The 15,944-nt window shown below is 48.6% G+C and overlaps 1 protein-coding gene across 1 annotated transcript in view; it reads right to left on the bottom strand.

The window, feature by feature from the left end:
- Positions 1–13,473, bottom strand: part of LOC102043293 (sodium- and chloride-dependent betaine transporter) — a 39,502-nt gene extending 26,029 nt beyond the window's left edge. Inside the window, exons 1-3 of the mRNA XM_005421027.2 lie at positions 13,382–13,473; positions 9,132–9,203; positions 1,240–1,436 (exon numbers count right to left, since the gene is read on the bottom strand). Coding sequence (XP_005421084.1) covers positions 1,240–1,436; positions 9,132–9,203; positions 13,382–13,470 — 358 coding nt within the window. The 5' untranslated portion in view covers positions 13,471–13,473. The remainder of the gene's footprint in view (positions 1–1,239; positions 1,437–9,131; positions 9,204–13,381) is intronic.
- Positions 13,474–15,944: the final 2,471 nt, after the last annotated feature.

Here is a 15,944-nt window from a genome sequence, read left to right as displayed (position 1 = left end):
CCCAGCTGAGCTCAGGGAGAAATTTTCCATGCAAAACCCATGACTCCTCTCTGAAAGCATCACTGCTCAAATCAGAACATCTCCAGTGTTTCCTAACCTGTGCCCATTTGACTTGCTCTTGGGTGCCTCCCATCAAAATATTGGAGAAGGAAACTGAAGGATCTGCTAAAAATCATCCCAGGTTCAAGAAAAACTTAATTCCATTTTCTGTAACCATTTCTTACCCTGCCCCTCACTGGTTTTGAGGATGTATTTTCTTGTCTCTTGTTTAATGTGGATAAACTGATAAACTCAAGCAACAGCAGAGAGGACCGGAATTTGGAAGCCCTGGGGAAAATTACAGTGGAACCACTCAGCTATTGGTGAAAGCTCATGGCACCTTGGAAAAGAAAGGCCTCTGGGGCATGGTCTGCAGAGAAAGGAAGCTCAAAGTAGGTGAGTGGCGTGTGAAGCAAATCCCAGACCATTAATTCAGGGTGTTTTTAGAGAACAAGAACAAAAGAGAAGTTATTGCTAGATTTGACATGTAATTTGCTATTCCTCCTTTTCTTTTATAAAGTTAGATTTTTATTCACTGAGAAAAGTTAGTGACAGTCAATTATTCCCTTACGTTTCATTTTATTGTTATGAGAAATTTTAACTTTTAACCATGTAAGGATCTCATTGCAGTGTTACTACAAGAGAAAAGGAGAGCCATGGAAAGAAACAAAAGGGAAGGTGAATGAACCTTTTCTGGGTTGAATTTTCCTAATAGTGCTTTGATCACTGTGAGAATTGCTCCAGGGGAAGAGGCAGAAATCTCCTTCTAGGGTGTATCAGGCCTTGGCTAGGATACCAACACTATCTAAGCCTTTCCTCCTCTGTAACAAGGGATGGATTTGACAGCAGGAGTAGGAAAAGGGAATATGTAGGAGAAGGTTGATGTTGGCTTTCTGACCACTTACAGATATTTTCTAAAGACCAATAATTTCTTGGGATGCCCAACAGCCTTAAGTTGTTACCAGGGGTCAATTTTTCAGGAGTCCAGATTTGAGAATGCTGCTTTAAGGAAGAGTACCCACTGGGGAGCTGGATTCGCCCCTGAGTTTTTATTCCTCCTGGTTTTGGCAGGAACTAACTTGTTGAAGGAGTGAATAAGGGAATACCTTAGGGAGTACATAGGAGAATTGGGTGCAGGCATGTACATGTCTCTCAGCATAGCTACAGATCTAGAACAACTCACGTGTGCTGTGAACTCACCACCACCATTCTTGTAGCAGAGGTATGGGAACCTCCACACGTTACCCAGGCCAATGATCTCCCCAGCCACAGACAGCACAAACTCCATTTTGTTCCGCCACTGGCCTCTCTCTTCCATTTCCTCCATTCTTATCTCTTCAGGAGATGTGGTGGCCCCATTGCGTTCTCCTTCCTTGGATATGGCTCTTGTCATGGCTCTGTGGGACAGAAGAGAAGGAGAGCATGGGATGTAGGGAGCTGCTGCAGGACATGCTTGTGGGAAGAAGAGTGAGGGGACCAGACACCACAATAAGATGTGGCTCCAGTATCAGTATGTAAATTTAGGTACATCTAACTGGTGGCATTACTGAGCAGAAACTGGCCTTTCCAGAAGTGATTTGCTTTAGCAAGGGATACACATTCCCTTGTTGAGATTAGGAAAATACACTGGAAACAAGTCTCTCCAAAGCAGCAGCATCTCTGCTTCCATTCCCACCAGTTGAGACTGCAAAGAAATCAGGGGTTTTTTCCCTTGTATCATTTTGCTGGTGGTTCAATGAGTTTTTTAATAGCACATCTCTCATTCCTTCTGTGGCACCTAAAGGAACATCCCCATCTTCAGGGAGCAACAGAGACAGCAATCTGCATTACCCACCAACACTCAACATTTCCACTGCCCCTGGATCTGCTCTGGACTATTTAAACTTGCTCTCTCCCTTGGCTCTGAAGGCAGCTCAGGCCAAGGACCTCTCCCAGTCAGAAGCTCAGTGGTGAGCAGCACTTCATCACCTTTGATGTCATTTACCTTATAGGGCCACCAAATCTTCTAATGACCCTTTGCACCAGGATGGTGCACCAGGACCATGATGCCAAACTATTCCCTCCCTCCTTGTGCCTGGTGTCTCTCCAGCCATGTCCCTCTGGACAAACATCAGGTATGAGCCATCTCATGGTGAGTAGGGACTACCAGGGAACCGGACCTAACTGGAAATAAGAGCAAGTGTAAATAAACCCTGACATCTAACTGTCCCAGCAGCCAAGGAACACTATGGCACTTGTTTGGGTATAGTTTTCAATGAGGCAAGGAGGAAGAAGGAGCAGGAGCTGGTGGGCCACGCTCACACTTATCCACACAAGGCAGCATCATTATCAGTGTCTCATTTAGTTCTGTAAAGGAAATCATTTCCTAAATGCTAACCCTCTGGATATATCAGGCCCTGGGGCAAAGAAAGATGCTTGTGTATGAAAAGACAACTTCTAATGAATGTTCGCAGCAGAACAAGTAGTTCTTTGACACAGCCATGTTTCCTGCCTGTTATTCAAGCAATGAAAGGAAATCAGATCTCACAGTGTAATACACCAATTGCTCTCTAAATGCCCTAGGCAACAACAGGCTTTGTTCCCCCATCTGCTCTCCTGAAGGGCTCATCCTATTTGCTTTGCTACCAGCAGCAGATTTCCATGGATGCTGAATGGAGGACTAAGTCTCACGCAAGACATCAACCAGCATAAGAGGGGCAGCAACAAGATCAGGGGGACATAAACCATAGAGGAGAGCAGTCAAGAGCGGGTGAAGATCATCCTCCAGGCTAATATAGCTTCCTTTTCAAAAACAAGGCAGAAAGATCCTGGTCCCTGTTAAATTTGAGAGGTTTTTAGAACTATTGCCAGTAGAAGCCTACATATGGGTAGTACTGCAGTGGGCACAACCAGTTTTGGTGCAAATGCAGATGTATGAGGGCACTGAGGAAGCAACCTCTGTTTTGTCTCCAGCCCTTGCCCTTTACGGTCCATATGCTGGAAAGCAACTATTTGATGGTATGGCTTGCACTGCTCCAAACCACCAAAGGCTACAACACCTGTGGATCTACATGAGAGTGGGAGGGTGAATCAGCCCTCTAACAGGCTCCTAACAAACATCTAACCACACATTTAAAGAAGGTGGTGAAGCCCAGGAAACAAGGCACACACCCTAAATGCTGGCTTGCAGCTGCAGCTCTGCAGCTCCCCAGCAGCTCGGCAGTCCCAGATTTTCCCCCTGCACTCAGCCCTTCTGCTGGGTTGGATTGGGAGATGGAATGATCAGGTCCTCCTGCCAGCCATTTCTCAGCTTCTGAAGCCCAGGCAGGGCCCTTCTCCCCAGTGCCTGCCTGCAGCAAGGCCTGCTAGCTGGCTAATCAGTTTATTCCAATGCTGCAGCACAGCCTCCTCATCTCAGAGAAGCAGAGCTCCCCGCACTGTCAAATGTGAGAGGAAAAGTAACACGTACTTAATGAAACATGTTTGATCTGTCACGGTCCTTGGCACATTCCAATTTGCTGCAGTCCAGGACACGTTATCAAGTACAGTGATGGTTAAGTCTGGGTTTGGTGAGGATGTCCGAGGAAGCTGGCAGGACAAACCTAGCTAATTCTTTGGTTTTATTCTTTTAATGTAAGGTGGATACAAGAGCCAGCCTATTTCTACTAATATTTGTGGCTTTATTTAATTTTTGCTGGAGCTGTTTCACACATGGGTGCAGAGGAAGGTCACAATCAGAGAATCACCTCCTCTCACCTAGCCCTGGGAAGGGAATGTATGAGTGCCAGCCCACAGCCCCAACCCTGTCACCAGCCTCCAGCTCAGGGACACCTGGACCAGGACTTTTTATCTGTCCTCTGACTCCTGAATAGGCCAACATGAAGGATAGAATTTGAGATGCTGCAATGAGGAACACAGCTGGGAGAAACACAGAGCAGCAGGGGAGACACAGCACTTCTGCCTTCATTTTCCTATTTTAAGAAGGGGGAAAGCACCCTGGCTATGAAATCAAATCTTTTCAAGTGGGAACAGATGGTGGATTAAACTGGTGCCTAAAGTTCTGGCTCTTCATGGCATAAAATACAACTTCTCCTTTCCCAGACAAAGCCATGCACATTACACATTCCCACTACTTCCCTCTCTGCTTCGCCTACTGTTTCTATGAGAAAGCCTATTCATACACCTCCTGGCTCTTTTCCTAAACATTTAATCCTACTGTGCCCCTGTTCTATATGTCCTTAGGCCAGATGGGGACTCAAATAACTTCTTGTTTCCAGCTAGGAACAATTTGGTTCTCCCACAGCAGTCACAGCCACCTACTGGGTTACATCCTCCCCAACAGGCAAACATTTTCCTCTTCCTTTGGTTGTCCCCTCCTTATTACATGAGTTTGGAGTAAAGATTGTGCCCCTCACTGCTTGCCTGCACTTATTTGCTGTTCTTCCACCAAAGTTAGGAGAAAAATCCTATGACTACTTCATTCCCAGACTCTTTTCTTTCCTCTGCCACAAAGTTTTCCCAACTGCTAAAATGCCATCTTGATGCAATCCACAGTCTATCCTGCCCCTGGAGCCTCTCCCCAACCCCACCTTCCCTCCTCAGCTCCCTCTGACCCCACCTGTCTCTTCTAGAGGTGCTCTGCTCTATTTTCAGCCATCAGCCCTTGGAGGAGATGGTTTTTTGCCCTTCACAGAAATGACCTGTAGTCTGTCATCTTCCCATAGAGAGCGGTGAGCTCCCTCTATGCAGCTCCATAGGAAATGGTACTGGGCTTGGTGCATGGAGATAGCCACAATTTTTTTCCCCAAAAGATTTATGGCTGGGAAAACAAGAATACACCTGGATTCTTGCAGGACCTGGAAAGAGAGAAAGCAGCATGCAGACAGCCATAGACCCAGAGCAACAAGTTCCACTCTTGAACATTTGAATGAAGCAACACAGTCTCCCCTTGGTCACAAATTTTGGACTGTGTTTGTCCCACACCTACCACCATGGGATCCTTCAAGTAGGATCACAAAAGACAAGGAAAACCAAGGACATCTCTGAAGCATTGTGGTCACTCAGCAGTTGCCTATGATGTGCTGAACACACAATGCAGACATGCAGGAGAACAGCATTTTTTGGCTCTGTTTGTAAACAAGATGCCACTGAAGGGGAGAGGCAGTAATAAGAAAAGAGGAGAAAGAAAGCATCATTTGAAGCAAAATGTGGCACTATCCTTAGCCTCTTTCGGGGTAAAAAAGGGCTTTTTCAAAGTTCCTCAGGTGAGGCAAGGAACAAGAGTGAGGCAAGATGAGAGAGAAGCCACCTGGAGTTTTGGCACCAGAGGAAGAAGCCAATAGCAAGTCTCCTAAAGCTTTTATTTCTGCAAACTTACTGCCTGTTCCTGGCTGCTGTCAGACAGGAGTTCCTACTGCTGGGAAGTTAACATCCTCCGTTTGACCTATTTTGCTGTTTTATCATAAGGCAAATGAGATGAGGACAATCTCCAGAGGGAACAGTGAAACAGAGGGAACAGCAGACAGAAATGTCTCTAAAAAGCAGCTGATAACATTTATGAGAGGAATCACAGTGTTAAAACTCCCTTGGACACTCGAAGGTACTGCCTGAACTGCAGAATCACAGGTGACAACGCAGACAGCTGCAGTGCATTTATATTTCTTGGTTTCATTTTGAAACAAGCAGCAACCAAGCACATAAACTGCAATTTAAGATGGGGAGGGAAGAATCAGGAAGCAAGACGACTGGGCTGCGTTACAAAAGGAGGAGCAGGAGGACACATAAAATTCTCGGGTTGCACAACCGGAGCCAGCAGTTAGTCAGCAGCTGAAACCCTGCGCTGCATTTTGATGGCAGGGGGCGGGGGCGGAGGTGGGAGCAGAGACAGAAAATCAGCACGGAGCAGCAGCGCCGAGGTACAGCTTAAGGAGCCAACCCGGGTAAATTAGTGCATGGGGGCTGCTACTGGAATCGGTCATCTCTGCAAGACGGACAAGAAAATATTAGCAGTGGAAGCAAAGGGCTTTCCAGCCAATCTAAGAGCAGCTACACGAGCAGAGACAGCTGCTTCCAAACGGGAATGCTGCTGGAGAATGGCTCACTCCAGCTGCATAACAGAGAAAGGCAAGGGAAGATGTACAAAGAGAAAAACTGATCAACTCCAGGACAGCAGCTGAAATTAAAATGCCTTTCATTTCAAGCAACTGAAAGTTAGTTGGCTTCTTTACACTTTCTAATTAACTTCCAGGTTCTGTGGGCTGCAGGGTATTCTCAAAGCATCTGTTCAGCAACATTGATGAGGCACAGGAGACTGTTCCAAGAATCAGATTCTACCTATGTTTTCTCCAGTGTGAAATAAGAGCAATGCTTGTGCAGTGAGTTTGCTACTTACTGACACCAGAAAGAGTGAGATAAAGAACTCAGTGAGTTCCTCATGAGTGAGTTCACTGATGCCATGGACATCTGCAATACAAGATGCAAGGATTATAGAGCATCACCCTTCAGAGCACACACCCCCAGTGCAGGAGAGTGCCAAATGGGTCCTGCTCCGACTTCTGCTGCTGGACAGGAGACCCTCCAAAGCCTCTAACAGTGGCTGGACTTTTCTGAGGGTCAGTGGCAATTCTCTTGCTAAAAGCAAGGTGGGCTGTTGTTCCCAGGGCCAGAAGAGTCTCTGTTGGTGTCCATGGGTCACCATCCCTGCTCTGGGCTACAGAGATACAGAGGTGGTTTCTTTCTCTAGCCTAGAAAAAAAATCAAGACTAACTGATGAAGTCCTTAAATGGTGTCTAAATAGGACTAGAAGCCAGCCTTTGCACCAAACCAGATAATCTCAAGACCTCCACTCAGCCCATAATCTGGCTATATACAGTGCAACACAGCATGAGGGCCAGCCTTAGCAGGATCCATTCTTCTTACAGAGCACCACCAATAAGTCTGGTACAGCCACAGATCCAGCCAGGCCCCAGTGGAGCCCCTAGAGTCACCTACCCCATGGCTGGAGCTGTCAGACCAAAGTCCTGGGGCTGCACTGGGCTGGCTCAGATGTCCTTGTGTGCAGCCAAAGCATGTGGCCAGCACGGCTCCTGTCACTGGCTGGAGAGCAGAGCAGGTGAATGGCACAGAGGGTGAAAGCCACGCTGCTCCAGCACTCACTCTGCAAACAGGGCCCTGCACAATGGGGCAGCGACCTGTGGTGCAGCCCAGGGGTGCTCCACAGGGACAAGACAGAGTCTGCAGGTGCCTGCAGGGCTGTCACCTCTCTGGGGCAGCAATTTCATGGAGCAAGATGCCAGCCAGCAGCCCTGGGCAGGTCAGATGAAGAGCTGGAGGCTGCCAGCCCCCAGCCCTGCTTGGCCAGCTGCTGCCATCCCTGCAGCTGGGGCTGAGGGCTGAGGGAAGAGTGGGAAGCAAAGCTAATAGAGGAGTGCAGAGGAGCCAGCCCTGCAGCCAGTGGTTCAGTGGTGGGAGAGCAGCACAGGGAATTTGGAATCACACTGCTCTAGGCACTTGTATCTAAACTCCTCCAGGTAGGCACACCCTGCCTGACCTCCCAAAAAGCACAGCCTGGGGACACTTGCTGTCAGTGATGAGAAACAGGAAACACAGGGGAAGAGCACTCAAGCAAGACACTTCCAAAAGCCAGGCAAGGCTGAGGCTAACACATTGCCTCATGCTTCCCAGCAGGGAGGATGAGGGGAGCCAACAGTGTGTGTGGCAGAGCCTGGTCCCTCAGCACAGACATGTGCGTGGCCAGCACAGAGCAGGGCCACAGGGCTCCCTGCCATGATTGTCCCCACACTGTGCTCCCTGTTCAGCCCTGCACAAGCCCAGCACCCCATGTCAGACCCTGGGCAGGCTCAGCCAACTCCAGGTGGTGCTCAGGACAAGTCACATCAGGTGAAATCAGCACAGGCAGAGGTGCATGGAGACCATGACTCCAGCAGTGCCTTAAGTGTTTTCCAGCAGTTCCTGCCATAATGCCACACTGTAATGTGGTGGGACTGCATCCCACCTGCACCCTCAAGGGGCCTGGTACCTGCTCTCCAGCCTGGGGCACCCAAACTTTCCTCTAGCCCTGCCCAGGACCACAGCCAGGTAGAGATACAGCCCAGGCTCTTTAGCCTGCCCTCTGCAAGGACCACATCTGCAACTATGAATCCAGAAAAGTTGGGCTGCTGCAGAGCTGCAAGGTCAGGTCCAAGGCTCAGCCTCTCGTATCACCAGCTGTCAAAGAGGAAAAACTAGGGCAATGGTATTTCCACTGGCATGAGATGAAAGCCCTGATTAGTAGTGATTACTTTAAAAGCACTGTTGATTTAAGAAGACACAGATCAGGTGTTACGAAACCCTCATGTGTTCTGCCTGCATTTGTTCACAAATATGCCCACAGATCCCAAGAGTTTAGCACATGCAGAAACTGTGCCGTTTTCCTGCCTCAGCCCTACAGGAACAAATTTGATGAAAACTTCAGGGCAAGGAGAACAAGCAGTGCACTCCCAGGCTCATCTTTTAAAACTGCAGCTCCCAAGTCAATGCACTGGGGTCAGCACCTCTGCAGGGCAGCACAGGAGGAGAGGACTCATGCTGGCAGTAGCTGAAGTGTCTACACCCTACTCCACTCCCAATGCCTTGGCTCCTGTACCTATTATCAACCAGTCAGCTCTGCCCTTCATCCCTGTCCCGCTCACTGTTGTCTCTCTTCTCAATATTTCTGCTGTCTGAGTACCTACCTGTCACTCTCTCCCTTTTTCTCTGCTGCCACAACCTTCACGACCAATTACCCATCCTTCAGGCATCTCTTTGCTCTCAGCTTCCTGGTACCCCCTGTGCAGCATCTCAGCCTGTCCTTTCTTTTTCCAAAGGAACCATTGAAAGAAAAACCTCTTCCCTGGGTTGATCCGAATCGATTATTTGCTCCTTATTGTCCATCTCACTCTTGCTTTACTTAACCTTGGGAAGATTTTACCCTTGCAGATTCTCTGGCCCACTCTCCAGAGCACAGCAAGCAGCTGGCGTGCAGCAGCTGGCTGCGGGAGGACCGGAGTCACGGCATTGCCAGGGTGGCACAAACACCCAGCCAGATCTGCTCAACAAGCAAACGCCCAACTCACCTGAACCCAGCGCAGCTCTCCCCCAGGCAAGCCCCTCCCGGCCCACTGGAGTCCAGGCAGGGAATCCACTGACTGCCAAACACATACAGCAAGAGTTAAGGCAGAGACTAGCCTCTCTCCTCCTCCTCCTGTCCCACCCCTTCCACCAGCTCCCCCCACCAAATTATCACCCAGCTCCTGCGTGGGTGGTGCGACGTAGGGAAGGGAGGTGCATCAGGGCAGAAGAACTTTCTCCCCTGTTCCCTTACAACATGCACCTCTCCAAACCTTGAACTGTGGCCCTGACAAGAAACAAGATGAGAAAGCAGACACAGGCAGGCAGGGTGAAGGCCCAGAGTTTGTAAATATCAACTACAGCAGTCAGAGAGTAACTCCATGTCCTTGACCTCTGCGGGGCAGGAACTGTCCCTTGGCAGACCCTACAGCATGGCCCAGGCTGGCTGCCACATATTCCCACTGCTCTAGGGCTCCACCACTTTAGTGGGATAGGGAAATCCCTCAACGTCATCCTACAAACATGCAGAATGAATCTCCACAGAGCACTACATTAAACCTTCTGTGGCCAAGCTCAAGTCTCACCAACACCATCAGGTAGGTGAAGCAAAAGACAGAGAGTGGGTGAAGAAGGAACATTGGCTCTGGGGTCACGCAGACCCCTCCATACCTGTGCCATATGCTGAGGATACAAACACAGCTCATGGGACAGAGCTTTGTCAGCAAAGAGAGGCACTGCTGGAGTCTTTACAGTGTCTGGGTGCTCACTAGAAGTGAGCAATCCCTCTGTGGTTTTGCTCTAGCAGCTTTCTTTGTATCCATCTCAGCTTTGATGCACTTCTCATGACCAACACCAGTAGAAGGCATTCCAGTTACACCATTTTTCTCAAGATACTTCAGCTCAGCTTTTCTCTTTTTTTAATGCTTGTGTTTAATGCTATCACTCTTTTGTGTTTGGCTTTGTCTGCTTATGTGCCTGCCAAATTCCTATTGATCTTTTCATGCTCCCACATGGTCAAACCAGAGCAGCATGGGGGAGGGAATGTGGGACATATCCAAGACATGCTAGGCTATGTCTGCACTCACCAGAGGAGCATTTCTCAGCCCCTCAGTGGGAAGCTGACAGGAGCTGACAAAAGTCCTCAATGCCACAGTGTGGGGAAGAAGCAGGTTTACCTGCCTGCACACTCTATAGAGGTTGTTTATAATGGTGTCTCCAGAAAATCCTCCACAGGTGCTAGAAGCCAGTGAATTGAATCCCATTAGAGCATGCTGGATTGCCCTGGGGAAAAATGAGGCTGGAGAAATCAGGGGAATCAACCCTGGACTAAGTGGGATCCTAAGGATAAACCATGAGGCCAGTTCTGGAGGCAGTAGGGGAAAACATCTCCATTTACTTAGGGCTTTTTTTGGGATTAAACTTTCCAAGCATGCCATTTTCAAAGCTCTTGGCTTTCACCTACCCTACAGGCTGGTTCAGTGGATTGGTCCCATACCCAAAGAAATACAGACTGATTCTTTCCTTGTGAGATCTGGCATCAATATCAGACAGGACAGGCTCCATCTTCTGCCTTTTAAGGGCTGTCTCCAAAGTCCTCAAAGACTGCAAGGTGAAGGAGCATGTGCTGGCTCTGCATTGCCTCTGACCCTACTCATGAAGGACAGTGCCACTGCCTGTCCTGTCACAGAGCACTGGCATGACCCAGCACAACTGAGCAAACGGTGCAATAGAGGTTATCCAGATATGAAAAGGGGATTAAGATAAGCCTAGGTAAGCAGAGCTGACCTAAAAACTTGATTTATCTATACTGAAGTGTTTCACAGGAACATCGCAGGGGCTTTGTGAAGCTGTATATGGGAAATTACCTGTGACATTAAGGTAAAAAAGAAGAAAGTCAACCTAAATGAAAACTTTATCCAGCAACGTGTGAAAATCATTCTCTAGGAGGGGAAAAAATGCTATTTCTGTTTGCCAGCCTGGAGGTACCAGAAGTTACACTCAGACTTCAGAACTTCCCACCAGGCAATAATTCACAAGGTTTTTAAATCCTGCTATGAGTAGGGACACATTCATCTCACCATACCAGCTTCCATGTGAGTGATTTCACTGGTGTCATGACCCAGACTGAAAAGCAAAAATCCCATTCCGAGCAGCTCAGCTGGGGGAGGGGGTGTACAAACTGTGCTCAATCCCATCCCAGGAGAGAGAAAGGAAAGGGGTGATGCACTCCCTGACCACCAGATTCACTGGCAGAGCCAGCCCTGAGCAGGCACTCTGGGCCGAGCAGCTGTGTAGGTAGGACAGGTTTGCTAAAGGATGTGACAATCTGACTGCAGGTCACCCCACAATGTGGGCTCCTCCTCCATAAGTGTGGGTGAGGTTGCTCTTAAACACTCATCCTCAAAAGAGAAGCACTGCTTGCAATAAATGCTGGAAATGTCCAAAGCACCCCCCTCCCCAGAGAGCACAAACCCCTCCCAGCCCTGGGAGCCCCTGTTGTGAGCAGCTCACGCACCAGCAGCACTCAGATCCCCACAGCTCTCCCACAGCACATCCTGAGGAAGCCCCACCACTGCACCCAAGGGAGCACAGGGGAACTGGGAAAGCACTGCTGTCCAACCACACAGAGGTGCTCACTCCCTCTGCAGTTGCCAGCTCAGAACCAGCTGCATGGGTTTCCATCCCCTCTCATGAGCAGAGGAGGAAAACTCTCTTTGAAAGGACCAGACTCCCTCAACCTGCCAGGCTCAGGGCAGCTGGGGACCAGGACTCAGCCTTTGACCTGAAGGATAGCTGATCCCAACCTCAGATCTGTCCTGCACCTCCTCAAAGGTGTCCTCCTCCCCACCCTGCTCACCACCTGCCAGCTGGCAGTGCCCTCTTGCCTCTCCTTTTACCATTTCTTTTCTCAGAACAGCTGGCTCTTCCCATCATCTGGATGTCCCCACCCTTTCCTCCCTTTCAGCTAGCTCTGACATGCCTGCTGCAGAGCCAACCCAGAGGAGCAGGCTGCCAACCTCAGCCCACGCCAGGGCCACATTCCCTGGCAGCACTGAGTCCTGAGGCCATAAGACACAAGGCTGCCAGCCAAAATGAGTCAAATCTCCCCCTAGCCCAGATTTTGGGAGAGGTCTGTCAGCATGACACCCTATGGATGAATCCAAACTGTGCTTTACAAACATTAGAGGCTGCAGAAGCTGTTGCTGGGACAGTTGTTGGACACAGTGGAACCTGCAGCCTTGGCTGCCCCCATCACTGAGTCACCTGCAGGAGAAACCACCACTGCCCTCATTTGTCCAGACTAATCCCATCTTTTAACACTTTTGCTAACAAAATAGGTGAAATGCTGATTGCCCCATGGGCACAGTTCTGCTGCTTCTTCAGCTGAGAACACGCCTTGCTGACTGAACACTATGTTTCCAGGGGATTTTCCCCTAGGCATTGGTATAATTTATTTTTCATGTTTATTGCTAATTTCTGCTTGAGTAAGCCTGTGACTTCTGACCACAGTTTCACTGTAACTAATCACAAGTGAACATAACCAAAGCAACAAGAGCTAATGAGGCTCCACAGAACCCTGACAGGCTCCAGCAGCCACAGCACCACTCCTATGCCAGGATCCTACAGAGGAGGAGGAGGCTTCCACGAGCCTTTATCTGCGAAAGTTGCACAGCATCCCTGGTATGGCAGAGGATGAGGCAAGGGCAAATGGCTTAGGAGGCCAGAGCGAGCAATAAAGGTGGTCAGGAGGGAGGACTGGCAGTGCTGGGGATCTGTAGTCTAACAGCATCTCTGAGTTGCCCAGCAATGCTCACCCTTGATCAGAGACCAAGAGGATCCCAGAGCAAAGGCAAGCAGAGGACACTGGGGTATGTGCCTGTTTGCTCCTGCTTTCCCTCCCTGCTCCCTCAGGGTGGCTGAGCCTGGTGGTGTGGGACATGTGACAGCAAACACCTCCAATGCACAGGGCACAAGGACACAAAGGACAAGGTCAGATGGAGACTCAGAGAGGCTCCTGCTGCTGCTGCCCAAAGTGTTGCAACTCTGGGCAGGTCAGATGGAGACGGGGTAACAAAACCACTGGCAATTTCTTGGAAGTAACAGCTTCTCCAGTGTGCCTTTGTGCTCCCCTTATCTGTGCCACGCAGATCCCCCCTCCTGCAGGCTGCTAACCACATTAGCACACAAGGGCTCAGCCAAACACCCCACTCTGTGGGGTATGCTCATTTGCACCCACCCGTAGGAGCCACTTAACAGATGATTTGGGAATTTCTGCTTCACAGGATTATGTATTCCATGAGTTAACATGTTCATTTTACTCCATTCTCTCCATTTATGCACCATGGCATCCAACACATCCACGTTTCTTGTCACCATAATGTGCAATACAACTCACAATGCATCACTCTGCAACTGCCCTGTAGTTACCACTAAAGGCAAAAGGAAAAGACCTCTCAAGCATGTGTTCAAACATCCCAGGATTTGGGATGCTCTCCATGACAGTAGGTGCATCCTCATCCATGGGTCTGTCCCTGAGATCTGAAGTCTCTCCCCTGCCCTATGTGAGCATCTCCATCCATGGACAAAGGAAGCTGAGTTTTTTCCCCAAGTACCACTGACATAAAAAGGGAAAAGCAGAGCCTGGTTTTCATGGATGGATGGATGGACATCTTTTCTAAGCACCAATGACCTGGGGCAGAACCTCAGGGACTTCTTTATTTTTAGGTAAATTTCTCATTTGAAAAAAAAGAAAAAACAAACAGCAAAAAATAAAACCAAAACAAATGAAAAAGAAAAAAAACCAACAAAACTCAAAACACCAAAAAAAAACCCCAAAAAGCAACAAAACCGAACAAAAAAAAAAAAACAAATCAAAACCAACCAAACAAAACTGAAAAATCATGACCACCACCACAAAACAATCCATTAAAAAAAAGGCATTTTTAATGTCATGCCAATTATCTAATAAGTAACGAGTTGAATTCTCAGGCTAATTGGTGGGTTTTGGATTCAGAAGGTGGAAAGCACCCAATGACCACACATCTCTTGTCTAAAGGGAGATCAGCATCTCCCCAGCTGGCAAAAGTATGGTGCAAATTCCACAGACTGCAACACTGATCTTGGAGGCAATGAAAATATTCCTTTCACCATATTCCAAATCATAAATACTGTATGCTGAAATCACCATATTCCAAATTTCATTAAAAAATCCTTTTAAGCATGGGGTCTTAAAAGTGCTGTGAAAAAAATGTCATGTCTGGACATTTCAAATAAATTAATTTCAAATTTAGTCCGTCAACCTTTTCAATGAGCAAGATAGAATATACTTGATTCATATTTCAAGCCAGGTGTCATCAAATCTAATACTTTGCTTAAAGTCATGTCAGAAATAAGACACTTATTTAAGAGTATTCAGCAAAACCTTTGGTTCTCTTGCTTATCTGACCTACCTAGATCATCCACAGCTTTACAGCAATTGGGTCATGTGAGAGCACAGGCCTGGGAGATTGCCTGGGTCATATAAAACCAGATCAATAAACCACATGCCCAATTCACTGGACACCAGTCTATTTTGAAGCAAAGCAAGTCACAAGCCTTTCAGCAAATTCACACTTTGCCTACATGCAGCCAAGCAGACTTTTACATCAGCCAGATTTTAGAGATAGCTGCAAACAATTACTGTTTTCTATTATGGTTGAAATATCTTCCCAGTGGGACAAGCCTCTTACAGATATTACTGGAAAATGAAAGTATAATTCTGTTTAAGGTTCACGTTACGTGAATAAAAATATCTGTTGCTAAAAATTCTGTATTGAACTCAATCCTCTCATTTCTAGAAGTAATTTTTACCAGCCAGTTCTGTTTCCAAGTGGCAGGGCAGCTAGTTGGCTCCATCTTCCCTCACGTTGTGGGCTTCTTCCAAAAGGGGCTTTCCCTGGATTTCTCAGCTCTTTACTACCTTTAGCTCATGTATCACCACGAAGTACAGTGGTAGCAGTGGTAGTGGTCATGAAAATAGTGGCAACCTCCAACTTCCCGGGGTTTTCCAGGGGCAGAGAGGGAAGCACACAGAAACTTGAGATTTTGATGTGGGAGGGGCAGACCCACCAAAGCAAGCAACTCATGGTAGGAAAAAGAACCCATCCACCTCACAGTCCGTGTGGAAAATAGGCTGGGAAAAGGGAAGACGGGCTGGCAATGAGATGAGATTCCACAGCCACGCTGGAAGAGAGGCAGTGAAGCCCAGGAGGGCTCATCTCTGTGGGCGCTCCCTCCTGCAGGTTAAATTTGCACCACCAGCAGCAAATCCCCTCAGAACCTGGCCCTCATCGCAGTTTCACAGCCTCCATCAGCAGAAGTCCGTAACTCCTTTCCACATAGACCTGCGTCTATGTATCTCAGGTTTCCAGGCTCCAAGAACACTAAACTAAGTCCAGGCAAACCAAACTCGGGAAATTGACATTGCCTAGAGGAGTGAACCCGTTCGTGCCACAGCTGGGAGCACGGTTCTGAGATCGCCGCTCCCTGAGGGCGGCAGATGTCCTCAGAGAAAACCTCCACAGGGAAGCGGGCGGGAAGGGCGAGGAGCACGGCGGGGTCCCCGTGACCCCGGGCCCAGTGTCCCTCAGCCGGGTGCCGCCTCCTGCGGGGCCCCGTCCCGAGCGAAGGCTGAGGGCCTGGGGCCACCTTGTGGCTAATGGAGCGGATTGCGCTAATTCCCTGTAATTTGCTTTAATTCGCGTCTTCCTCTGCCCGCGGCAGCAAAAGCCTTGGCTCACCAGTGTCCTTGTGTGCTTCAGGAAGCCGAGCGCCTCCGG

Source organism: Geospiza fortis, unplaced genomic scaffold, assembly GCF_000277835.1.
Source record: "Geospiza fortis unplaced genomic scaffold, GeoFor_1.0 scaffold10, whole genome shotgun sequence".
NCBI classification, from domain to species: Eukaryota; Metazoa; Chordata; class Aves; order Passeriformes; family Thraupidae; genus Geospiza; species Geospiza fortis.
Note: the sequence above shows the minus strand (reverse complement) of the source record. Positions and strands in the feature narration are given on the sequence as shown.